The 26,638-nt window shown below is 57.7% G+C and overlaps 1 protein-coding gene across 1 annotated transcript in view; it reads right to left on the bottom strand.

Moving 5' to 3' along the window:
* Positions 1-26,638, bottom strand: part of TBC1D22A (TBC1 domain family member 22A) — a 259,689-nt gene that overhangs the window by 222,858 nt on the left and 10,193 nt on the right. The window contains exons 2-4 of the mRNA XM_070371426.1: positions 14,422-14,478; positions 12,931-13,265; positions 10,288-10,464 (exon numbers count right to left, since the gene is read on the bottom strand). Of these exons, the coding sequence (XP_070227527.1) occupies positions 10,288-10,464; positions 12,931-13,265; positions 14,422-14,478 (569 nt within the window). The remainder of the gene's footprint in view (positions 1-10,287; positions 10,465-12,930; positions 13,266-14,421; positions 14,479-26,638) is intronic.

Below are 26,638 nucleotides of genomic sequence, written 5' to 3' on the forward strand. Positions count from 1 at the left end.
CGGGAAGCCAGGACAAGAGCACCGTCACACCAACGAAGGCTCCCTGCCTTTCCATGATGGCCAGAGTGCAGGGGCCCGTGGGCCTGGGACGGGGCAGGTCAGAGTCCTCAACACGGGCGTGGAGGGGCACGCCCCACGGGCAGGTGACCGCCGTTTCAGATGGCGTCTGTGCACCCCACCAACTCATGGGCCTGCAGAGTGAAGCTTTCAAATGCACGCGGGGTTGAGCCGAGCAGGTGACCACAGCCCCTGGGCCCCGTCGAGTGAAAAGCAAAGCACCTCCTGCTCCAGAGCGCAGAGCGGACGGGACTCCCTGCCCGGGCGGCTCCCGCTCCTCCTCGGCCCCGTCTGGTCCCATCAGCTGGGTCAGATTACAGTTTCCTGACCCACCACCACTAGAGTCCCGCTGCTCATCGGCTTCCACCCGCTCTTTCCGCCGCACAGGCCCCACCATGTCCAGCCTCTCCCGCCCCACAGCCCCTATAACGCGATGCTGTGTTCCCTGCAATGAAGAGATGACAACTCCAGCCCTGCGACTATCACAGCAGGCCTGAGAGTGAGAAAGTCAAAACAGCACCCAGCCACTCTCCTCCTCCACTTTCACGCTGCTCACCGTTAATGGGCGCAACTTCCCTTCCTGCCTGTGAGCACCAACCAGACAGACGGATGGACGGCACGAGAAGGGAAGTGAGCGAGGGAGCGTGGCGCTCAGGCCCAGGGTCCCCCAGGAAGGAGGGCGACCAACCATTCCAGGAAGAAGCGCAGAGAGAGAAGGGCCTGTGTCTGCAGATACAGAGAAAGGGACTCAGGAGGGTGTGGACGGCCACTGCGCCCCTGCCTCTCTGAGCTCCTTCTCAGGGATCCCATGTATTTCCATGAACCTGACACAGAGCAAGCACTCAAATCCAGTGATCACCACCACCTCACCATCACCACCACCTCATCGCCATCATCACCGTTACATCATCACCACCATGACCACCTCACCATGACCACCACCACCATGACCACCAAAACCACTGCCACCCTCCCAGAGCCCTTGACTTGATTCTAAAGACGTCAAACAATCCCACTGCCGTGTTGCCCACATCCTTCCACGCCCAAGGTGAATTTCAATCACTCCCTATCTCTTTGCTTGTCCCTTCAGAAAATCTTCTTTATTCTAGCTTCATCTGGCAAGTTTACAGGATGGGAACTTCCAGAGGGCACCAAATAGGATCTGTGGTCACAGAACCTGCCAGCCCCCCACTAGAACACACGGCCCGTGTGCCCAGGCCACTGCCAGCCGCCCACTAGAACACACGACCCGTGTGCCCAGGCCACTGCCAGCCGCCCACTAGAACACACGGCCCGTGTGCCCAGGCCACTGCCAGCCGCCCACTAGAACACACGGCCCGTGTGCCCAGGCCACTGCCAGCCGCCCACTAGAACACACGGCCCGTGTGCCCAGGCCACTGCCAGCCGCCCACTAGAACACACGGCCCGTGTGCCCAGGCTACTGCCAGCCGCCCAGTAGAACACACAGCCTGTGTGTCCAGGCCAGGACCAGGGAGAAGCAAGACATCCTATCTGCTCAACAGCTGCCACAAGGGCAGCCCCAGGAGGAAGCTGGGCTCCGGCCTCACACAGCCAAGCCCGATCCACAACCACCCGCTCCGCGTCTGGCCGACTGAGGGCTGCCCACACCAGACCCAGGTGGCCGCCTGTCATCTCTCCCCACTCAGGTGCCCATCCTCCCTGTGCTCAGGCGATGGGCAACAATTCAGCATACCACCAAAGCCCCCAGGAGGTCAAAGGACATAACCACGTTCTTCTAAGTTAACACATCTTTATATCCTTTCTTAGCTTGATTTTGTGCTCAGCTCAGCTCTATGTATCAGTTCAAAGGAACGGTGGCCATTGTTATTCTTTTTTTATTAATAGGTTCCATGAATCTTAAATTATCTGAAAACAAAACTGTTACTTTCTTTGCAGTTTCCGGGACGAGACACCTAGCTACGTGTCCGTTTGTGCTCCGTTGGAGTCTGAGCTGCATTTTGTGGGAGAAACAGGACATAAGAGGGTTCATTCTAAATGCCGTGCCTTTGACTTTGAAAATTCAAGGTCCATTTATTCCCTCCACACCCAGGACTGTGTATACAACTGAAAGCAATCCAGCCACTGTCTGGTCTCCACTGTGTGGAGACCAGCTGGACACCAGCCACGTTAGGAGCTGCAGTGTAAGAAAGACAGTCCCTGACCTCAAGGGACTGGAGAGCTGGGGAGGTGCAGACTCCCGCGCACCTCAGAGGCAACACAGCTGGCTGTCCGCCCACACCCACCGCCTCCCTCTCCCCTGTGACCAGAGCCCCACTGCAAAGTGCCGCAGGCCGAGCCCGCGGGGTCCCTACTTCTCCACGCCCCAGCTGGGGGGCACGTGACCCAGCTCTGATCACACTGCCTTCCAGAGAAGAGCCCAGACGCCCTGGCGCCGGCCCTCTGCCTCGAGCAGGACCACGACGCCACCTTGTGGCCAGAGCTCAGATCCCTGATGAAATGACGCCCACAGCTCCTCTCCAGACAGCCCGCGGGGAAAAACAAGCCCCTCTCTGTCTAAGAGCTCTGAGTCTGCTTTTCTGATACCTTCAGCCAAAACAAGGGCTTCCCAGGTGGCTCAGTGGTAAAGAATCCACCTGCAGTGCAGGAGACCCGGGTTTGATCCCTGGGTCGGGAAGATCCCCTAGAGAAGGAAGTGGCAACCCACTCCAGTGGTCTTGCCTGGAGAATCCCATGGACAGAGGAGCCTGGGGCGGCTATAATCCATTGCAAGGAGTCAGACACGACTGAGCGACTTTCACATTTCACCCAAAACAAATCCTCAGCGATCCCCCGCTCAGCTGGGGAACCAGCGAGGCTGTGAGCGCTGCAGGGCTGCAGGGGCAGCAGACAGCCCGCGGGGACGCCACCGGGCCTTCCCGAGCCCGCACCGTGTCCGTCCCGTCACTGGACATGAGGACCTGTAACTCACAGCACGGCCCGCAAAGAGCTCCCAGGCCAGGGGTGGAGATGGGCAGCACCCTGAGAGCACAGTCAGCTCACGGGCTGCAGGGCAGGGCGCGGCCCCGCACACTCTGCCCACTTCTCCACTCTCACACCTCAGACGGAAACCGACACCACAATCTCAGGGTCTTTCAAACGGTTACTCCACATCCTAATTGACACAGGAAATCGTTAAAGAAAGACAAACACGTAACAGATTGATTTTTCAAATGGCTCCTTTAAACATTTTTTAACATTTGCTTTTAAGATTATACATAGGAAATCATCATCCATGAGGAAGCTGTCGGGAAGCTCCTTGAATGGATTCCTAATTACACCGAAGACTTGCTCCACCCAACACGTGAAATGAAACGCTTGGCTTCCACCAGGTCACACCCGTTCCGGTTTACCTCAAGCTGAGGGACGCTGCATATGGCTCAGACACCATACCCAGAGTGCAAACGCCACCCAAAAAATAAAGCCGCTGCTGGCGGCAACGCATGAAGCCAGAGTGCGTGTCCTCTGGGCTCTCACACTCCCATCCCAAAGCCCAGGAGACCAGGTGAGCTTGGGGAGCCCCTTCTGCTGGGGACTCCGAGGGGCCGGCAAGAATCAATTACAGGAAAGGAAGAAGGGAAGGAAACGCACACATCCAGAGTGAACACGCGGTGGGTTTATCATCTTTCCCCCATCTCTCAATTTCAGCAACATCCCACGAACAATCATCACGGAAACCCGACAATGAGAGTGGCATGCAGGGGGCACGCAGAGCCCCATCCTCCAAGCGGGACTCGGGGCGCCAGTGGCACGGGGACGGCGCGGGGCAGGGGCCGCACGGGGGCAGGGGTTCCGGCCAGAGGAGGGGCGCTGCAGCAGCTGAGCTGTCTGGACGTCTGCAATGATCACTTGCACAGCGACTGTTTTTACAGAAAGAGGAGAAAGCCAGAGCGGGAGGAGTGAGCCCACCAAAGGAAGGGGAGCCACCTCCCCAGTGCTCAGCACCCCACACCCGCGGTGAGCTGGTGCACCGGTCACCCCCAACCCCTGGAGAGAGCCAGGGGCTTCAGTCTAGGGGCTGGGGGCAGAGGGAGACGGGTGCTCCGAGGAAAAGCAGCCAGGATGAGAGGGACTGAAGGGTGGACGGGTGGACAGGGGAGGGCCGTGGACGGAGGAGGGGGTGGACGGGGGAAGGGGGGCCGGGGGAGGGCCGGGGCAGGAGCGCCTGATGACAGCTGACGGTCGAGCAGGGACCTGGAGGAAGGGTCAGGCGGGATCGCGGGCAGGCGGGCAGCAGAGCAGGGGCCCCGGGCCCGGACGTGCCGCTGTGTGCTGTGCCCCGGCCACCGCAGAACCACGTGGTTGGGAGGGGACAGCAAGGGCAGGCGGCTGAGCCGCGCAGCGTCCCCGGGCCAAGGGCTGTCTCTGAGCAAGATGGAGCCCGGGGTGGCTCTGACGGCCCCTGACCCAGATCTCGTCTGCACAGGACAGCTGACGGCTGGGCGGAGCAGGCGGCCAGACACGGGGGACAGGCCCGCGGGAGGCAGCGGCAGGGAGCAGGACACGGGGACAAGCTGAGCTGGAGCCCAGGAAGAGCCGGGGGGGAGCACAGACGAGAGAGGCATGGGCAGCGGGGACGGCTCAGAGGAGGCGGCCGCTGCTCAGACACGGGGCGACGGGGCCTCAGGGGGCAACTCAGGCGACACTTCCAACCCAGAAGCTGCCTTTAAAAACATGACCTTGCTCAAAAACATGCACTGCCCCCTTACGTACGTTCTTAGTGAGAGCTGCTCCATCAGTGTCCCCCTGACATCGGCAGCGACACTGCCAGGGAGAACCAAGTCCAGGGGAAATCCAGGAGAAATGGGGGAAGAAAGCAGTCACCTCACAGAGACGCCTCCCACCCCACCCCGTGCCGTCGGGATCAGCCAGGCTGGGCTCTCCAACAGGAGAGGCTCGCTGACCTGCAGCCAGGACTCCGAGACGCGGTGACCAAAGCAAAGGCCGCACTGGACCCCGCCACGTCCCGCCCGGGGTGCACCCACCCGTGCGGCCAGAGCACCCACTGTGTGCCGGGCTCTCCTGCGTGGGCGACGGCGGTGGTCCTGAGCTGCAGGCAGGGCAGAGAGGCATGTCCACCGACCCTCCTTTGAAAGCTTTTCTGCTTGTTTCACTGAAAAGTCCATTTTCCCCAAACCACAGAGTGGACGTGAAGCCACGCTGCAGAGGCTCCGTGCCGGCTCCCTGGGCCCCCTTACTTCACAGCCAGCTTCCGGGAGCGCGGCCCCAGCAGGGCCCCGGGGCATCTGAAGGGGCACGTCTCCAGATGAACCAGCACCAGCAGGGTAAGAACCGAGCGCTGCCCGCCCTCTGAGGGGACTCGGGGTGTGCACAGGCGGCCCAGCGGGCAGGTCAACATCCCGCTGCGCCCAGAGTGGGCGGGCAGGGCGCCCCAGGGCTGCACCGGGGCTGCCGTCCTGGCGGGGGTCCTCCCCGACGAGACTCCAGGGGCAGGCCAGGCTGGGTTAGCGGAGCTGTCAGCTTCTCCCCCGCATTCTAACGCCTCCCTGGAGCACCCTCCCCGCCCCCAAGGGCGCACACGCTCACAGCCTCCATGTGCGTGCACGGTCCCCGGGCGGATGTAGTGGCAGGGCTGCGCCTGGCGCTGGAGGGGCCGCTGGACACTGGCGGGCGGCCACCCGGATCGGCAGGAATGGGGCTGAGCCCGGCCCGACGGCCAAGGCGGGCCCTCCACTCCTGTCCTCTGACAAGACCCCCGGTAGAGAAACGAGGGCCCGGCCGGCACTGGCTATGTCCTCACCGCGGGGCCCCCAGGCTGCCTCCGGAACCAGGGCCCCATCGCCCCGGGGGCGACCGGGAGCCGGCTGCTGCAGGCACAGGTGGCAGGTGCGTGGGCTGCAGGACCGTGCACATACAGGCACGCACTCGTCAAGCAGGGCACACGCAGAGGCCCAAGAGGCAACGAACGAGTGTGCGGGTAGCGGGGTGCACAGCGTCCCCTCCAGCTATTTCTCCAGCCTGACTGTGCCTCCCACTGACGTGACACGCCGCCTGGAGCCCAGGGTGTGTCCAGAGCTATCCGTCATCCCTGAGCTCCAGCCAACAGCCCGTCCACCCGGCCTGGCTGCCCCCACCGCCGTCACTGCCCTGACTTCCCCCCATCCCTCCTGCCATCCAGCTGCCCACCCTGAGGTCACGCTCTGACGCCAAGGGAGCCACGCTCCAGGAGATGCTCCAGGGCCGCCTCCTGGCCCTCTCGGCCGGCCGCACCTGCCCCTTCCTGCCCCGAGGCCTCCCTCCTCCCCTGCCCCAGCATCGCGGGGGGACCTCTGCGCCCCACCCCTCAGGGTCTCCTCCACCTCCAATGCCTGCCCCGTGCCGCCCTCACTCCGCAGCAGCGCCAGCCTTGACCCTCAGCACTGTCTCCCTCTCCACCTTCAGCCAGTTCCTAGAGTGCTGACCGCAGGCGTCCGTCGGCCCCCCGACACTCAGCGTCAGCTCCCGAGGGCAGGGACCCTGGGCTCTGTTCACGGTTCACCCCAGCACCGACCACAGCAGATGCTCAGGAATGCTGGCTGAATGAAGAACTACATGGCACCTGACGTCAGTCACCCCGACTCACGAGGACCCTGCAGGGAGGTCAGATTCCCCAGGGACGAGACAAGAGGCTGAGCCATGGATCCGCACCAGTCACACACGGGCTCCCAGGCTGCACGGCCTCGCCCTCCTGCCGTCACAGGCCCCGCAGTCAGGCTCTCTCCTCCAGCCCCAGGCCCTGAAGGGCCATCCAACTCAAGCCCTTGCTTCTGGAGTGAACAGCTCCGTGCCACCCACCTGCCCCCTGAAAAACCCCCTTCCTCCCCAGAGCCGGCTCCCACACGCTCTCCGCTTTAAAGCCCAGCCCCAGGGCTCACATGGGTAAGAGGACCACCCGGGGAACCCTGCAGCTGGCCTCCCTCCCCATTACAGTCTGAACGTCCCAGGACAGGGCTGCGTGCCGCACACAGATGACCTCAGGGCCCGGCTGCCACCAGGTGGTCACCCCACGGGCCTCAGAGGCACAGGTCCTGCCAGCGGCCAAGTCACATTCCCGTTCACAGACGCGTGTGACCAAGGAGGCCTCCAAGGGTCGCTTCCCTGGGCTTCGAAAAAGGCGGCCTTTGTACGAGAAAAGACTGAGTCGACACTGAGAGCAGAGTGAGCCGTTAAGTTCTATTTGCTTCCCTCGTCCGCAAGCTCCGAACAGAGCCCCAGCAAACAGCCTCGAAGCCTGAAGCCGGAGGGACACTGCAGGGGAGGCACTTCTGTGGGCGTCACCCAGGTCAGCGCTTCGCTCCTCCGACGTCGGCAAGTATTTGCCACTTACGTCACGTATGTGATGTTAAGATAATACTTCCCACTGTCTCCCGAAGCTAACTGCCTTATGCTGCTGCTGCTGCTGCTAAGTCGCTTCAGTCGTGTCCAACTCTGTGAGACTCCATAGACCGCAGCCCACCAGGCTCCCCGTCCCTGGGATTCCCCAGGCAAGAACACTGGAGTGGGTTGCCATTTCCTTCTCCAATGCATGAAAGTGAAAACTGAAAGTGAAGTCGCTCAGTCGTGTCCGACCCTCAGCGACCCCGTGGACTGCAGCCCACCAGGCTCCTCTGTCCATGGGATTTTTCCAGGCAAGAGTACTGGAGTGGGGTGCCATTGCCTTCTACGAATTGCCTTACAAAAACGCAATTTACTGGCTGTGTTTTCTGCAGTCACCAAATACAAATCCTGTAATTGTTTCACTTTGAAAGCTTTGGTTTTCACCTTTTGGTGTTAGATTTCATACTTACATAGAATTCTGAGGAAAGGCAAGGAAAAAAATAGAATCCCACAGCTGAACAGGAGAATCTCGTTTCTTTTAACCTTTCAGTTTATCCATACATACTCACTTGCCCACACATCTTGAAAGCTTCATTTTTAAGTACGATTTTAATTTCCCAAGTTACTCTGATGACAAAGTCCACAGGAGATTCTAACTGGGGGCTGGGGTCCTGACCCAGAGCTGCAGTTCCCGTCAGGCAATCTAGTTTTCACGAGTGATCCCCGTGCCGCCTAGGACTAGATCAGGGGGTGTCTGGTGAGAGGTGATCAGAGGGGCTCCACTGAGCCCAGGACAAACCAGCACCCCGGCCTCCTGCCGTGATAACCGAGGTGGCAGACAATTCACCCACAGCCGGCTCAGAGCTCAGCAGGGGGACATGACACACGCCCCGAGGAGGGCCTCGCTCGTCCCAGAGCACGTCTCGAGGTCCAGAGGAGCACGCCAGCTCACAAGACAAGGGGGGCAGCACCCGAACGCCACGCAGGACCCTGGGGCAGGTCCTGGACTACGAAGGAGGTGCCAGCGTATGCCCGTCACGGAGACGAGCGTCATTGAAACTGAGCGTGGTTGGTGCCCTGGACGACAGGGCCACGTGCGTGGATGTGAAACCTCCTGACTGTGATGATGAGGCCGCGGTGACGCCCGGAAGAGGCCTTTGTCCTCAGGAGGGGATGAGGTTTTGAGGATCGGGGGGCGCGACTTCTCCAACTGATCAAGGGGTTCAGGAAAAGCAGGAACACACGTGAGCACGTGCGTGGAGAACGAGCTGGGCGAAAGGGGAACGACTGGGACGGCCAGGCACGCGCACAGGGCCCGCGCCCTCGTGCGTCTGAAGTCACATCAGAACGAGAAGCCTGACACAGACGGCAAGCCGGACCTCTCTGGACGACGACACCCGGAACCGCAGGAAGTGGGGGGAGGGCGAGCTGGGAAAGGAGAAAGGCTCTTCTTCCCGCTGCACCCTCTGTGCTGTGAGACTGTGTAACGTGTGTGCCCAGAAAAGAAACCAAAGTGAACGAAGGACAAAAAACCCACCGTGAGAAGGGCAGCTGGACGGGAGCAGCACCTTCGGGCCACGGGACGTTCCCAGAGCCGCTCCCCCAGCCCCAGGAACGAGGCTGCGCAGCTCCAGCTTCCCAGGCTGGCCGCGGCTGGCACCTCTATCCACAGGCCTCAGGCGCCACCTGCTGGCCACGCAGGGCACTGCCCACAGCGGCGCCCAGCCTTCAGCGTTGACTGCTCTGTCCTCCCAGGAGCTCCAGCGTCCGGCAAAGTGCCCGGCGCCCTGTAGCACCCGGATGAGACACAGAAACGGAAGCATGGAACTTGTGCGTGGAGCTCCAGCAGGACTTGACAGCAAGCACGGGCCGCAGGGCCCAGCTGCCCCACGAGAAGCATGGCGGCACTGTCCTGGGCCCTGATGGCCCCCACCCAAGCCTGGCCTCGACCCCCGCCCCCGCCGGCCCACTTGACAGCCAGTCCCACCCCGTGCCGACCCGCTGCCCCCGTCCGACGGTGCACAGTCAGCCACCCCCGGCAGGACTGTCACCGGCCCTGGCCACCACCAGGACCACCATGACGCAAGGAAGGACATCCGCCCAGGCGGGCGGCCTCGCCAAGGCAGCACCAGGAAGCCAGCGGAGCGCATTAAGAAAGAATATCCAAGAATGCTCATCACCTCCAATTAAAGATAAATTTTAAAAAACACAACACTGTACAGCAATTATCTTCCAATTAAAAGTAAATTTTTTTAAAAAACACTCATCAAATTGCACTGGAAGCACATTAATAAACACATCTAGAGTCAACTTCCAGGACAGGCGGCTCTCCTCCTGGTGGCCTACCGGCCTGAAATACAACAGATCAACTTCTGACCCGGTAAATTACACGGGGAACAGGCGCACCAAAGGGGAGCAGGCCAGGCCTCTCAGATCCGGGCCTCCTGCAGAAGCGAGCACGGCCTGAAGCGGCCAAGCCCACGGGGGCTCATCACGGGGACTCATCACAGGGACTCAGCCACGGGGTCTCACCCCTGGGGACTCCCCCACGGGGACTCATCACGGGGACTCACCAGGGGGACTCCTCATGGGGACTCAGTCACAAGGTCTCACCCCCAGGACTCAGCAGGGGGACTCACCCACGGGGACTCGTCACGGGGACTCGCCCATGGGGACTCATCACAGGGTCTCACCCTGGGGACTCCCCCACGGGGACTCATCACGGGGACTCAGCCACGGGGTCTCACCCCTGGGACTCACCCACGGGGACTCCTCACGGGGACTCAGCCATGGGGTCTCACCCTGGGGACTCACCCACAGGGACTTATCACAGGGTCTCACCCTGGGGACTCACCCACAGGGACTCGCCCACGGGGACTCACCAGGGGGACTCACCGAGGTCTGTGTTGGGGCCCGCAAGCAGGTGCTTGAACTTGTCCAGCCGGGAGGCCTCTCTTTCACTTAAGGCCGACGTGCTGAGGGCACTGGGCTCGGGCGCCCCGCCCAGCGCCATGGTGGCCGCGTGTGGGAGAGACTGGGACCTCTGCAGGGGGGCGGCATCACTGACGATTCCTGCGGGGGGGCGAGGGGGAGCAAAAGAGGTGAGGCCCCGGGGCTCGGCCCACGGCCAGGCGCCCACCGGGAGGCCTCGAGTCCGCCACGCTGGGTCTGCCGCAGCACGGCAGTCCCGCCCAGCCCTCACAGAGCAGTGGCGAGCTGCCTGCTGGAGGCAGAGAACGAGCCAGCTCCCACATAGAGCTCACTGTCCTCCTGGTCGCTCCTCAGGGAAACAGACACGCCACGAGAGGCAAGACAGAGAGGAACAGAAAACCACCGCACACATCGGGGTCGGTGGCCAGGGCTCCCCAGAGGGCCCGCCCAGGCCACACGCCAGAGGATCGGTGGGTGCAGGGCCAGGGCAGGGTGCCTGCACGGGTCACCCAGGCCTGGGCACACAGGGAGGCCACCAGGGCCCATGGGAAGGGCCCCATAACTGTCTGAACATCCCAGGCCTCCCCAAGGAGGGAGGCCAGGATCAGCACCCGGAGAAAGCAAAGGAAGCCAGGTGCCCCGCAGGTGGGCTGAGGGGCCACCAGAGCTCACCCAGCCGCTGAGGCGAGGTGAGACGGCACCTGGCACCCAGGACCCAGCATGGGCAGAGGCAGGAGCGGGGGACCCTCGAGCCACAGGACGAGGAGCCTGCAGGGAGCGGGGGACCCACAAGCACGAGGCCCTGAAAGGGCTGCAGGCCCGCAGACCTAAGTCCCTGTGAGCAATCACATCTTCCAAAACGGAGATTCAGAGTAAGAACTAAACTCAGGAAACGGGGCGAGCGACACAGCGCGGAGCAGACGCACTGACGGCTGGAAGGTGAAGCGCTGGCCCGGGAGCCTGCCATCCACGTCCGCCGAGGCGGGAGGCGGCCACCTCCCCAGGACTGGAGGCCCGAGCCGCTGGCAGCAGGGAGGCCCTGCAGGCGCCGTGCGGGGTGACACACCCACAGCAGCCCTGCCAGGCTCCCAACGGACGCTGGAGAAGCCGAGCCTGTGCTCCTCTGTGCCCCCACGGAGGACCGTCCAGGGCATGCAGAATTGCAAACCACCACTCACAGGAGCGATGAAGTCCAATGGACCTCGCGGTCTCACCCGAGCAGAGGAGGCCCGCCGGCCCAGCAGGACGGTGTGCTGCCGCGCCACGTGGGCAGCAGGTCCTGAGGGCGGTTTGGGTTACATCAGCAGCCTCTGCAACTGCGCAGGACGCCCAGGAACAGCCAAGGGGATGGGGGCGTGGTCCATGCCTCCATGGCCCTTGCCACTGGGGCTCCAAGAGTTGCAGCCTCGGCAGAGCCCACCGCAGGAGGAACCCGGGGCCTGGGAGTGCATGCCCTGCCCAAGTGAATGGGACGCAGTCAGAGTGCCCGTCACGAGCCACAGGACTCCTGCACAACCTGGAAAGGCTCAAACTGGGTGCCCTTCCATTTTTAGGCTCAAATACTTCAAAGTTCACTTCGTGTGAAAGAAAAATAGTTTAGATTCCAGTTTGAAAACTGACTGAATGAAAAACTCATGCTATTCCGCAAAGAACATGGTAACGCTTCCTAGATTAATTCCCGGAATGTGTTTCTGAAACCTAGAGCTGAGTATGAAACCTAATTCTGCCCCAGCCAGCGGGCTGCCTCAGGCTGCGCTGATGACCTCATTTTCTTCTCTGTAAACAAAGGGCGAGCCCCCCGAACCCCCAGCGACCTCGGCGGGAGGGACCCCCACACCCAACCCCTTACCTCCCTGACACTGCCGGCCCGAGGCCGCTCTGATCGCTGGATTCAGCATCTCAGCCTACATCCCACCCTGCTCTGGGGCCGCCCCGACCTGTTCTGACCCTGGCACCCGCGCCTCCCCACACATCACATGGAGGCTGCTGTCCATCCCCTCGCCAGAATGGACGCTCCACGCAACAAGGACTCCGTGGGGCAGCCCACGCCCTGAGAACGCGGCCTGACCCGTCACAGGTTAAACAACGGTGTTGTCTGATGTCTCAGCCCCTCCAGCACAAAGACAGTGAAAGTGGTGGAGAACGCCAGGCACGTGGATAGGAGACACGGCAAGAGCTAACCTTGCAGAGTTTAGAATCGGAACCTGGCGATTCCAGAGAGCAGACACTCGCCCTGCAGATGCTGAGCCCACGTGTTGGGGACTGGGAGGGATCATCAGAAGTGGCCAGGGGCAGATCCAGCCCTGAACACAAGGCAGGCCAGGCCCCTGGGCTGGAAAGGCCCCCTGGAGCAGCCAGGGCATCCTGGGGAGGGCGGGTCCCCCAGCAGCCCACAGAAGCTCCCGCCGGCCACGCTGTCTGGAGGGAGACGCACTCAGCCAGGAGGACGAGAGGAAGCGCAGCTGCCTCTGCTGACCAGGAGGCCCTCGGCTGCTGGATCTCCGAGCCCCCACAGGCTGGGACCCTTCCCCTCGGCCACCCTCCGCCCCAGGGAGAGGGCTCCAGGCCTCTTTCTGGAAACCCGCCTGGCTCTCCCCATCACCCCACCTTCGGGACAGGATGCGTGGCTCTCGCTGACGGACTTCACCAGCCGGAGGTCGCCGCCGGGGGCCGCGGAGGGGTCCGCCGAGGGCTCCGCCGAGGGCTCCGGGGCCCCGGGTGGCCGGGGGCGCCCCTGCCGCTGGCTGTGGTTGCGCAGCACGCGGTGGGCCGTCTCCATGACGACCGCGGTGTTGAGGCTCTCGGCCGCCATGGCCAGGAGCTCGTCGTCGTCCTCGCCGGCGTCCCAGGCGTCGCTGGTGCTGCTCTCAAACTCCTGGAAGGTGCTGGCTCGCGTGGCCTTGACCGGCGTGGTCGGCACCTTGGGCGTGGCCGTGAGCAAGCTGCAAAGCACAAGCGGTCTGTGCTCGCACTCTGCGGGCGAGCACGTCACCCCGGGACCGGTGAGACAGCGGCCCCTGGGACAGTCGCGCTGCACCTGTGCCCCAGGCACCTGAGGACGCACAGCAGGGCCCCGACGCCTGAGGACGCGCAGCAGGGCCCCAGATGCCGGAGAACACGCAGCAGGGCCCCAGGCGCCTGAGGACCCGCAGCAGGGCCCCAGGCCCACACATCTCCTGCCCCGACACCTTCGCAGACGTCCAGCAGCAGCAGCTGGGGCTGCAGGCGGGGGACACTGTCCACAGGACACGGGCCCTCGGCAGGTGGGTCTGGATGGATACAGGACAATTCCAAGGATCCCGCACAGCGAGGCAGCACACGACACAGGCTCCCCCGAGCGTCGGGAGCGTCCTTACACGCTCGGTCCTCCAGGGCCACCCCTGCCCCGCACCCGCCTCTAGACAAGGAGCCCAGATACAGGCTGAGCAAGCCGCAGGCAGCGGGCAGAGAACACAGGACGTCACTCAACCTGCATCAGCTATAGGAAGTGAAAAAAATCTCTCTCGTGGGCTCTCTGCTTTTCTGACGGGGTCCTCCCTCAGGTGCTTCAGACAGTAAAGAATCTGCCTGCAGTGCAGGAGACCCGGGTTCAATGCCTGGGTGGGGAAGATCCCCTGTGGGAGGAAATGGCCACCCACTCCAGTGTTCTTGCCTGGAGAGATCCATGGAGAGGAGCCTGCTGGGCTACAGTCCACGGGTCACAGAGAGGCGGACACGACTGAGCGAATGACACACTACTTTCAGCACAAAAGGGTTTGATGCTGGTGAGGACGTCCAGCTTCTCGCTTGGCTATTGCTGCCCCCAGTGCTCTAAGCAGCCGTGACCAGACCCAAGTTCACAAAGGTGTGCCAGGCTCCGCCCCAGCCCTGGGGGCCCTGCAAAGGCTGCCCTCCTCCACCCTCCTTTGCATGGAGCCGCCTCCCTCAGAGGCTGGGCAGTGAAAGGCCAGGAGCGCCTCCCGTAAAGCAATCGCTTGATTCGTGCTGGCTGAATGAAGGGCACTCTCCTCCCCATCGGGAACGCCAGGGACCTGGGGGGTCACCACACCCCCCCAGGCCCAGCCTGGGAACAGCCTCAAGCAACCCGAGGTCACTTACGTGCCGTGGACCAGGGGGTCGAAGGGCGGGTGCTGAGCGCCATACACGTGCTGGATGCTGTTCAGAAAGGAAGGAGAATAAGTTAGCTTCTCCCCAGAGTTCACAAGGGCCCCATGGACTCAGGAAGCAGGCCAGCTCCTCGAACCGGCGCCAGAGGGAACAACCCCGGCCACCGCAGGGTCCCCAGGCCCGTCGGGAAGGCTGAATGACGCCAGACAAGGCCACCCCTACACACAAGCAGGGCATTCAGCCTCCCGGTGAATGGGCCTCAGTGAGGCACCCACGGCCCCAAGGGCGTCACCACAGGGCCTGGGGCATTGGTCAGCCTCTGCTCCTAGCCTAAAAGACTGACCCAGACACACCCCTCAGGAGGCTCTCATGGGGCACCACTGCCCAGAGACTGAATACAGACTTACAAACACAATTTTGTTAAAAGACTGCATGGTTTCATTACAGTCTGTGCACATCAGAGTAGATCTGGAAAAAAAGCAGGGACAGAAGAACTCATGCGGCACACTGGCCCGCTGAGCAACCCAACGCACACCGCTTCCTCCCCCTGACGCCCGGCCAGGGGACTCGAGGCAGGCCGGTCGCAGAGACGGAGGAGAGAGGCTTGGCAGGTACGGCCCTGACCCTCAGCTCTCCCCTCTTCTTGTTCAGAGCACACACGTGAGACCAAGAGGGGCCCAGCCATCCTGCCACGAGAAGCAGCCACAAGAAATAAAGCCCCTTGTGACGGAGGGGGGGCGGGGGCAGCTTAGAATGAAGATGTGAAGACAGCGGGACTCCTGCGGCTTGGAGGCATTAGCTCTCAACCTTGGACCACTCCCTAGACGTCCACGGCATGAAATAAACAAGCCCGTTTGCTGAAGCCACGGGCAGTCAGAGTCCTAACTGCTGTGGTCCACGTGGAACAGTCTCTGTAACCCCTGCAGAGCACCTGTGTGCTCAGTCGCTCAGTCGTCTCCGACTCTGTGACCCCGTGGACTGCAGCCCACCAAGCTCCTCTGTCCGTGGGATTTTCCGAGCGTGAATACTGCAGTGGGCTGCCAATTCTTCCTCCATGCAGGGTGTGTGTATGTAAAGATAAATACAGACACGGAGGAGCTTAGTATATAGATGAAGTCTTCTTAGCTTTTAAAAACAAAATGAAATCCTACCTTGCTTACCCAGTAATATATCAATATCACAACTACATCCCCATATTACTGTTCATCAATCTACTTAAATACATGCACTTTATATCATGTGATACACACGAAAGACACATGCAGCATATTTACACTTTAAAACCCAACACGGCAGGTGCAAGCGGTCTCCCCAGACATTTCTCTGCAATTCCCATAAATCCGTAATTATTTCCAAGCCTCCTAAGTCTTCAAAAGTCATAACAACATGAGCACCGTCTCCCTGGACAACCTCACCTCTAATTTCACGCCGCCCCACCATTCTGGTTACACGGTAATTTGTTTTCCGTGTTGACTGCGAGCTCTTTGTTTAAAACTCTGTGTGGTTATAAAAACAGCAATAAACTTCTCTGGGGACGATACTGTCACACAAATATAACTTCGTGAAGATAAAGTCCTAGAGAAGGCAGGCCTGGGACACAAGGGATACACGGGCATCAACGGCATGAACGGCTGACCCATGAACCACGTGCAGGGTGGGGTGCGGAACTCCACATGGCAGACAGCCTGAGTGTGACTTCCAGTCGGCCCTGAGGACCCGCGACTCCTCCTGATCTGGGGTTCTGCGTGCCCGGCTTCAGGCCACCTGGATGGTGTTGGGCTGTAGCATTTACTACTGAAAGACACCCGTCTGTAAGTGGACCCACGCGGTTCAAACCCACGTTATTCAGGGGTCCGCTGCAGAGATCACTGCTGTTTGATGGGAAGAAGGGCGTGTAGACGCTGATCGTGTACCTGCTCGATCATTAGGGAGGCTGAGCCACCTTGAAACATCCTTTGTCCACCTGTGCTTTCATAAACCGCCTGTTTGAACTCTGCCCATCTCTGAGAGGTGTCCACCCTGATCTCACTGATTTGTAAACACCTCTTTGTAAACAGGACTCCTCCGTCACTGAGGCAGTGAGGTGGGCAGAATAAGGGTCCCAGAAGCCTCGCCTCCCAGCCCCAGCACATGTGAACGTATCACCTCACACTGCAACGGGGAAGAACCTCGTGTTTCATCAGAATCAATCACCAAAGGGATGTTGCCTATAAGCTTTAATTACATATAACGGCCCATCTCTGGGAACCTTTGTTTCACTCACAGAAACCGTCTCACCAGGCCCACCCGTGAATGACTGCGGGCAGCGGAAATTCACACATCCCCTCCGGAGGCCGATGGGAACCAGGAAGTGCGTGACCTTACGCCCTCCCCGTTGAGTATGAAAGGGGCCTGAAGCCTAATTCAGGCAAGGCTGCGGGTGGTGCGTACACTCGCGTTCTTCTTAGTTTGCTGGATTTCCGAATAAAGTCATTCCTGCCCCAACAACTCGTCTCTGGATTCCTGGCCTGAGTGAGGCACACAGGACGAGCTTGTCTAACAAACTGGGGGACTCATCAGGAGTCTCGCTTGCTCGTGTCCAGCCAGCCCAGCCAGGGAACTTTCGGGTAAGGAGGGCCCTGGCAGCTGCCTGGACCACTTGTCCTGAGGATCCGCATCCTCCCCACAAAGTTCCCTGAAACAGCACCAGCCACCCCAGCGCTCAGCAGCGGGAGCAAGGAATCAAAGCTGGGGAGCCACACGGACTCCATATACCAGGGTGAGTCGCTCCGGTGTGTACACCCGGGAACTGCTTCCTCTCCATTTGAGCTTGTTTTTCTAGAGTAAGCCAGTTTGTTTCGTAGCCATATTTGAGTGGGGCACCCTGCTGGAGAGAGGAAAGAGGTGCTGGATTTGCACCACACTGAGCTGTCCTGTGAGCCGGCGGGCTGGTTTCTCGGATGCTGGCCCCTGGGCGAGCCGTTTGTGCTTTGATTCTCTTGAAAAAGAGGAAGTGTTACAACTGTCCCTGGAGAAAGTCCTCTGGGGTGCATTTTGGACCAGGATCTGAGCACAGCTCTGAACCCATGGGTGGCCGTGGCACCTGTCCGGATCTCCGCTGGGGGTCCAGGCAGGGTTACCTCGGGGCCCTGTGCACTGGTTACTGCGACTTTTGCTGCGTTAATTACGTCACTTAATGGGCTCCTGTGTTGCTGGGATACGTAAAACTCAAGACCAAACGGGGGTTTATTTAGCATTCTGCTTGTTCTTTGGTTCTTTTGGTTTCATCTTATTTGGTACTGTTTGTCCACTTACAGCCAAATCAGTTTTGTGATACTTAACTTTTATTGATATCAAATGGGGAAAAGGAAGAAAACCGGTCTGTTTTTGTCCAAGAGTGAGACATTCTGAGAAGAGGGAGGTTTGGTTCCTAAGATCACTAAAAGCTAGAAATAAAAGTGTCTTTTCCATAAATACTAGTAAAAGGGTTTAACTTGTAGACACGTGACCCTGATTTGTCCCCTCTGCCGGAAGCTCAATTTGAATCCAGTCTTTTATAACGGATGAGTTTCACACCGCTGTACCTGAATCATAGCTAACCTTTTTATGAGGTTCCAACGTTTGCATGTTTGTACATGTGTTACAGAGGTGTGGCACCAACCAGGTTAATTTGTAAAAGAAATGTTTAATTGGCTTAAAGGAAATTTAAGTGCTTACATGAATAATCAAATATAAAAAAAGTGGCCAGAATGAGTTTCAGGTTCACATGATTTAGGAAATACTCAGTAGTGAATCAGTATCTGGTGTGAAAGTTTTACTTAAGCTTGCTGGTTTGATACAGATGTCTTTATACAGTCATCAACACAAAGTATAATTATACCTAGGTTTATTAGACAATACCTTATTCCTGTTACAAAGACTGCCATCAAGAAAAATAACAATGTGGCAAAGCTGTTAAGTCAACAGAGGTAAATGAAGCCAAGGTCTTTGGAGTAAACTCTATGGGAATGATGTTTTGGGAATGTGTAACTAGATAATCCAGACTTTCATAACTTAGAAGGTAAGACTGAACTTAAAATCTTAAAGGTTCAGTTCAGTTGCCCAGTCGTGTCCGACTCTTTGCGACCCCATGAACCGCAGCACGTCAGGCCTCCCTGTCCATCACCAACTCCCAGAGTTCATCCAAACTCATGTCCATTGACTCAGTGATGCCATCCAACCATCTCATCCTCTGTCGTCCCCTCCTCCTCCCGCCCTCAATCTTTCCCAGCATCAGGGTCTTTCAAATGAGTCAGCTCTTCGCCTCAGGTGGCCAAAGGACTGGAGCTTCAGCTTCAACATCAGTCCTTCCAATGAACACCCAAGACTGATCTCCTTTAGGATGGACTGGTTGGATCTCCTTGCTGTCCAAGGGACTCTCAAGAGTCTTCTCCAACACCACAGCTCAAAAGCATTAAAATCTTAGTTAATTAGTTAAAATCTTAACGGTAAAGTGGTACGAAGCCTGACTTTTTGGTTCTCTAAGAGGACACTGTTTTCCTAAAACACTGAACTGCTTTTGGTAACTGTTTAAGTGATTCTGTATTTGCATTGATCTTTTATCAAGGGTTAAAATTTTTTCATATTTTTTACAAACTTCCCAAAGATAAAGTTCTAAGTAGGGTTCATCTGACCTGTAGCTAACGTTTGGGTTTGCCAGAGGGTCCTGGGAACACCTCAAATCACTTGTTTTCTCTCCATCTCAGAGGAACATTAAACTACCTGGGCCCACTGGGTGTGTTTGAGCTGCACGGGAGGCACTGCCAAGTGGTTGGTGATGAAGCATGCGTACATGCATCGTGGGGGTGAACGTCTCCTTAGAATGTGTCATATGGGTGAACACTGTTTAAATACACATTCTAGAATTTACACGGAACTCCTAACATCCTGGCCTATCCTGGTAAATCACATCAGTCATAATCTGCGTAATTATCTTGGTTGTCTGTCACGGGAGTAATCAGGTTTCTGCTCACTGCGGTCTGTGGTTTCACAGTGGCTTCCGAATGAGTCTGTGTTGTTCTGTGAAAAAGCAGGGAAGGATGACGACCGCTGAGTGCCAGCCATTTGTGCCCCTGCACCCGGGAAAACAGAAGGAAGGGAGTGAGTGAGGGCTGGTGCTTCAAACCGCGACCGCTCTGAGCAGACGCCCCAGCCGCTCTGGCTGTCGCGCCAACATACCTGCCCCCTTTCCACCCAGCCCCAGTTCCTGACGCTGGGGCCCAGAACTCCCGGCCCCCATGAGGACCAGTTAGAAAATCCTGTGTTAGTTTCTAGGGAGCAGGGACTTGGTGGAGTATCGCTGTCTAAGAGCCAACAGGGAGTCTAACGTGAGCCAGGAGCCACTCCCGGGGCAGGGCGGCTCCCCTTACATCATTACCTCCTAGGGGCTTAAATGCAAACCACCAGCCGGTTGGCTTCCCCAGACTTCTTTAATTGGGAAGGTCACAGCCCTCCTTATGAGGAGGGTCCGCTACACCTGAAGGCCACTCGGCAGCGCCCAGATCTGAACCAAACTGGGGGCCAGCGAGGGAAGGGGCCCTACTAGACCCCTACGTATCAGTGCCTCTCAGCAGGGCCTTGCAAAGGGGAACCAAAGCAAACCAAAAGAGTTTGAACAATAATCAAGAACTTCAGCCAAACAAATGAAGACCTCGCTGAACTTTTGCAAAGAATTTATTGGGCCTACAGACATCATACTAAAGCAGATCCCAAGGCCCTGGAAATATATGAATGGTCAATTTGACCTTCTGGGGCAAACTGCCTCGGATACCAGGAGGAAGTTGCAAAAATCAGATGGTACATTTGGAATGAACCCTTCTCAATTGGTAGATGTTGCTTTTATAAAGTATTCAACAGGGAACAACAAAGGAGAAATACAAAACAAAAGCCATTTTCTGGCAGTGACGCTGGATTTTTGGAAGGCGGTAACTCTAAAGAGAAGCAAGTCCCACTAGAACAGTGCGCCCACTGTGAGGAGGAGCAACACTGGAGAACAGATTGCCCTCTGCTGAAACAGAAGGAGAACAATTAAAGATGAGAGCCTCTCACACAATGTTGACAGAGAGACACGCGCGGAAGAGGCCCAGGGGCTCCCTTGGCCTTGAGGCACCTCACACCCACGGGAGCCCGGAGACACTGACATGGGGAGTGAGCTGATTAACTCCTGACAGATTTCACCCTGGAGTTTTCACTGGAACAGCTTGACATCAGAGTCCCACCAGAACACACTTTAAGCCTACAGATGGAGCTCGTGAAAATCCCAGAAAAGCAGACAGAGCTCTTTCCCCCAGGGTCTTAAACATAACCCAAAGACCACTGTCAGACGTCCCCAGATGGAGACTCAACACAGAGGAACCTGCCCACCGAGGACTGAAGAGAGACTTGACTCACGTGCCTTGCACTGCAAAATCGCAGATAACCTGCTGGTGTTTGTGGACAGCTGCAGGATGGGTGGAAGTATATCCCACCTGGAGGCAGTCTGCGGTGGTTAAAGCCTTCCCTGGGGAAATCATCCCCTGATTCGCATCAAGGCGCTAAAACAACTCATATCCTGGAGTCCACAGTCAACAGGAAAAACCAAGGAAACCAATCATACCTCGAAGAGGAACGCCGCTAAAATTTCGAGAGACATTTAGCTTGGGGTAAGCCCTTGCCAACTGCCCTGTTACAGGTCAGGGGCTCCCAGAAGCAGGCTTAAACGAAGCCCCTGTAGAATGCTGTACGGTAAGCCATTCCAACCGTCCGCAGAGACAGGAGAATCCCAGTGCTAGAAGGCCTGGTGGCTGCAAAGCATATTCAAAGGCTGGGCTCGACACTAGTCATGGAGCTGCCTGCAACAGGCCTGCCCGTCCATGAAGCAGACGGTAATTCCACTGTAGCTGGAGAAGCAGCGACCAACCTGTATAACTGTGTCCAAACAGCACAGGAATTTAGGGCATGCATCAGGAACTGGAAGCAAAACCTCGAGTTTAACTACAGATTAGACAAAGTGCCAAGAGGTTTCACTGGTTCAAACAGCTGCAGATTAAAGGGACTGACTAGAGACCTAAGGCGGACTCGTCGCCTCGGTTCAGCAGAATGGCCTTTGCTCCTCTACCCACAGGAGTGTGGGAGGGACGCTGACAGTCGGGCAATAACAGGAGAGACTCTGTTCTCTCACAAGTTTATCACCAAAGGGCCGTTGCCGAGAAGCTTGACTCACAAATAACGGCCCATCTCTGGGGACCCTGCCTCCCAGGAATCCTCCTGACCAGGCCCACGTGTGAATGGCTTCTGGAGGAAGAAATTCACATACCCCCGATGAGGCTGATGGGAACCAGGAAGTGTCTGACTTTGCTCCCTCCTCTTTTCATATAAAAGAATTCTAGCTCAGGCACGATGGTTCTTTGGAGCAGGAACCCACCATCTTCTCAGTTTGTTGGCTTTTTGATTCAAGTCGCTGTTCCTTGTCCCAGCAACCTGTCTGGATTACTGGCCTGTTGAGCAGCGAGCAGTATGAGCTTAGACTTGAGGACAACACGGCAGGGGGGGCCCTGCAGATGCAGCTAGGAGCACACGCCTGGGAGTGCAGCCTGCATCATCCAGGTGGGTTCGATCTCATCAAAGTCCTCAAGAGGAAAACCCCCACCTGCGGTCAGGGGGCCGTGATCGAGGAGGAACGCTGGGAGCGAGGCTGCGTGGCTGGCTGTGAATGAACACGAAGGGGGCTGAAGTCAAGGAGTGCAGGCAGCCTTGAGAAGCTGAAGAGGTAAGGAGACAGCTTCTCCCCTAAAGGCTCCAGAAAGCCCCACCAACACCTTGGTGTTAACCCAAGGAGGCCTAATGCAGACTTGACCTCCAGAACTATAAGGTAATAAATGTGTGTTGTGATAAGCCAAGAGGCTTGTGGTAATTTGCTTCTGCAGCAATAGGAAACTCACATTGGTAGAGAATCTATTTTCCTGACATGTGGGAGCCTTAATGGTTAAGTCATCACACTTCTGGGCTTGCCTGGCAGCTCAGTGGTAAAGAATCCGCCTGTGCATGCAGAAGAATGTGGGTTTGATCCCTGGTCCGGGAGGATCCCCTGGAGACGGAAATGGCAGCCCACTCCAGTACTCTTGTCCAGGAAAATCCCGTGGACAGAGAAGCCTGGTGGGGTACAGTCCTTGGGGTCGCAAAGAGTCAGACACGACCGCGTGACTGAACAGTAGCAGCAGCATCACACTCATCCTTACGGAGGGTTCTGCTCCGAGGACGACACTTGGAAAAGCCCACCCCACTGCCCCCGTCCATTCAGGCTGCTGTAACAAATCCCACGCACTGAGCAGCTTATGAACAACAAGATCTGATGGCTATGCAGGCTGGGAAGCCCAGGATGGAGGCACCTGCAGACCTGGTGTCCGGAGAGAGCTCCCTTCTCGGTCTGCAGACCCTGACTCCCTCTCCTGGCAGAAGGGGACAGAGCCCTGCGCGTGTCACACGCCTACCAGTGCTGGCGGGGGTCCCAGCTGACAGCCTGCACCAGCTGCTGGATGCCTGAGGGACTCAGGCCCCCACCTTCGAGACTTCCCAGGAACACCCCCGAGCCTTCTCTTTTTTTTTTTTTGGACAAAAGCAGTCTCAGCCTGCCCAGGCCAGGCACCACCCATCTGCCGTGGTCCTGTCTGAAATCTCCACGGCTGGCTTGTGACCTTGGCCAGGCACCACCCATCTGCCGCGGTCCTGTCTGAAATCTCCACGGCTGGCTGTGTGACCTTGGCCAGGCACCACCCATCTGCCGCGGTCCTGTCTGAAATCTCCACGGCTGGCTGGTGACCTTGGCAGAAAGGCTTCCACTTTTCAGAGTCCAAAGATCTGGGTTCAAGACCCAACACTTACAAGCTGACAGGAGTGCTAACCAAGTAGCTGCTCAGAGCTTCTGCTTCCTCACCCAGGAAGCGGGAATAAGAGCGTGTACGTACACAGGGAGACCCCTCGTTAACAGCGCTGTGGACACTGCACAGTGACCGACGGTAGTGCTTACCAACATCAGCAACCAGTCTTTCCCGGACGCCGGCACTCCTCCGGGGTGCCCCGCTGCGTTCACACGGCTCATCGCCAGCAGCCAGTTCTGCCTGCAGCCCACGCCCTGCAGGTCCTGTTCCCGGAGGTCCGAGTGCCGGCCCGTACTGCAGGCCCCGCCCCTCCAGGACATCAGGAAACCCACCAACTCTTCACGGGAAAACACCTGTGATCGCTGAGCAGAAAACGCTCCAACAAAGTCCAAGCTCAAACTAAAAGCAGCCTCATCTTATCTTATTAAAATGACGTTTGGTCTCGCATTGTGAAAGAGAAAAACAGGCTTCAACGAAAGCCCTTTTTAAACAGTAAGTGGCAACTAACACACCCACCTCATTTCAGATAATGAAATCTTTCTTTAATAAATACATTAACTCATAAACTTTTTAATAGATTATACTGCTTTAAAACACTGAAGTAGTTCACTGAACCCTAGTGATTCCTTATAAACTGCAGGTCAACGTGACCTAATTCCACTGCCAGCTACACGCTGGAGACAGCATCGCAGCACATGAGGGAGACGGGTTCGGCAATGACCGTAACGCCACAGAGAGGAAAAATGTTAGGAAATCTCTAGATGCCCATTATCAACTGAATAAATTTAAAAAACTAAAATATATGCATATAATAGAACACCAACCACAGCAAACGTGAAGGAACTACAGCCACACAAATCAAGACAGGGAAATCTTGTTAACGTGACAGTGAAGAGATGAATACACACACACAATGTTAGTCACTGCTGCTAAGTCACTTCAGTCATGTCTGACTCTGTGTGACCCCATAGACGTCAGCCCACCAGGCTCCCCCGTCCCTGGGATTCTCCAGGCAAGAACACTGGAGTGGGTTGCCATTTCCTTCTCCAATGCATGAAAGTGAAAAAGTCAAAGTGAAGTCGCTCAGTCATGTCCAACTCTTAGCGATCCCATGGACTGCAGCCTACCAGGCTCCTCCATCCATGGGATTTTCCAGGCAAGAGTACTGGAGTGGGGTAAATCGTGTCCAACTTTTTTGAGGCCCCATGGACTGTAGCCTGCCAGGCTCCTCTGTTCATGGAATTCTCCAGGCAAGCAGACACTGGAGTGGGTAGTCATTCCCTTCTCCAGGGGATCTTCCTGACCCAGGATCTAACTGGGTCTCCTGCACTGCAGGAGGGTCCTTTACCATCAGAGCCCCCAGGGGAGGTCCTGGTGGGAACAGACCCCACACACCCCAACTCAAAGTCTGCATGTAGCAACAAAGATCCCTCAGGCGGCACCGAAGATCCTGCAGGCCACAACTAAGACCCAGGACAGGCAAATAAAAAAAGTCTTTTTAAGTGAAACTTGAGAAGGACTAACTTGTTACCAGCAGGCAACCGTGAGGACCAGGAGCGGTGTTTTCCGGGTCCCATTTGTCAACATCCTGAGGACCACAAACATCCTGAGCACCCAAGAAGGACTCAGAGGGAAGGAGAAATGAAGGAGAACTGACGGAGGTCCCAGGTGCCAAGCCTGTGATGTAACAGAGGCTCCTGGCTGGCCGAGAGGGCAGGGTCTAGACAGAGGACAGCACAGGGTGGGCCAGGGAAAGCTGGCACAGAGATGCCCGCCGTGCGCCCTGAAAAGGACCCCAACCAGAAGTGCCTCCCACGAGAGCCCCACGGTCCCGTAAAGGCCACCTCTTCTGCATGAGGCACAGGAGGTATCACTAAAGCACCCTCACTAGTGAGGGGCAGACAGACGACAGAGAATGGGAAGAGCAGAAGTTTAAAGCAAGAACCCTAAAGGGCGCTCCCGGGCGGACAGGGCCCCGGGGGAGGACAGGCTGGAGACCTGGGCTGACGCTAAATGTCCGAAAAAGACAGGCCCCGGGGCCAAGCCCCCACTCCCCAGGGTCTGTCCCTGTTGCCTTTACAGCTTGGGTCTGCTGCTGCTAAGTCGCTTCAGTCGTGTCCAACTCTGAGCGACCCCATAGACGGCAGCCCACCAGGCTCCCCGTCCCTGGGATTCTCCAGGCAAGAACACTGGAGTGGGTTGCCATTTCCTTCTCCAATGCATGAAAGTGAAAAGTGAAAGTGAAGTCACTCAGTCGTGCCTGACTCTTAACAACCCCATGGACTGCAGCCCACCAGGCTCCTCCGTCCATGGGATTTTCCAGGCAAGAACACTGGAGTGGGTTGCCATTGCCTTCTACACAGCTTGGGTCAGGAAAGCTTTTTTAAAAAACTCAGGGACTTTCCTGGTGGCTCAGTGGCTGGGAATCCGCCTGCCAATGCAGGGGATACCGGTTGGATCCCTAGTCTGGGACGACCCCACGTGAAAGGAGCGACACAGCCCAAGCGCCAAAACTCCCAACGTGCGCGCATCCCAGTGCCGGCGCTCTTCAACAAGAGGAGCCCCCGCTCCACAACAGACACCCAGCGCAGCTCCAGATCCAGACAGACAGACGGCTGTCTGAGGGCCTGCCTGCGGACACTCTGCTCTGGGAGCGGCCTTCACGTCCGTCTAGAGAGCGCCGACTCAGCCGGTCACGAGCCACCTAGAGGCTGCCCTCTTGAGTTGCTCAACACACCCCGCTGAGTACCTGCTCCAGGCCGGCCCGGCTGGCACTGCCAAGATGCCAGGGGCGCCGCTCCGGACGTGGGAGGAGAAGGGAGGAGACGAGCCTCAGCGGACAGGGCTGGAGGCAGTGGGCAGGAGGGGACAGCCGATGGCGCCAGGCCTCTCGGCGTGACAAGGCGACTCCCTCCTGCGCATCCCAGCAGACTTCTTTCTGGTCTGAACTTGGTCCCCCTACACCAAGGCCCCGGCCTTGAAACAGAACCGACGGGACAGCACCAGAACAGCCTCTTGCTTTTGTTAATTAAAGGCTGAAGAGCAGAAGGTGAAGACAGCCATGAATGAAATGATGAACAGTGACAAGAAATAAAAGGAAAAGGAATAAATTCAAGATGCGGTGGCCAGAGCGTCGTAAAATAAATGAAAAATTATACGGCCACGTTTACGATTAGCTGCCTCCTGTATTCCAGACTCATGGAGTAAGCAGGCAAACCGTGTGGTGACTCGGTTTACAGCTCATCAACCCCTCGTCCGCCAGCAGAGGCATCACGCAGGGTCTCCTCTGGGCTCAATAGCAGTTTCCTGAAACGTGAACTAAATTAGGGACTGAT

Source organism: Bos mutus, chromosome 5, assembly GCF_027580195.1.
Source record: "Bos mutus isolate GX-2022 chromosome 5, NWIPB_WYAK_1.1, whole genome shotgun sequence".
NCBI lineage: Eukaryota > Metazoa > Chordata > Mammalia > Artiodactyla > Bovidae > Bos > Bos mutus.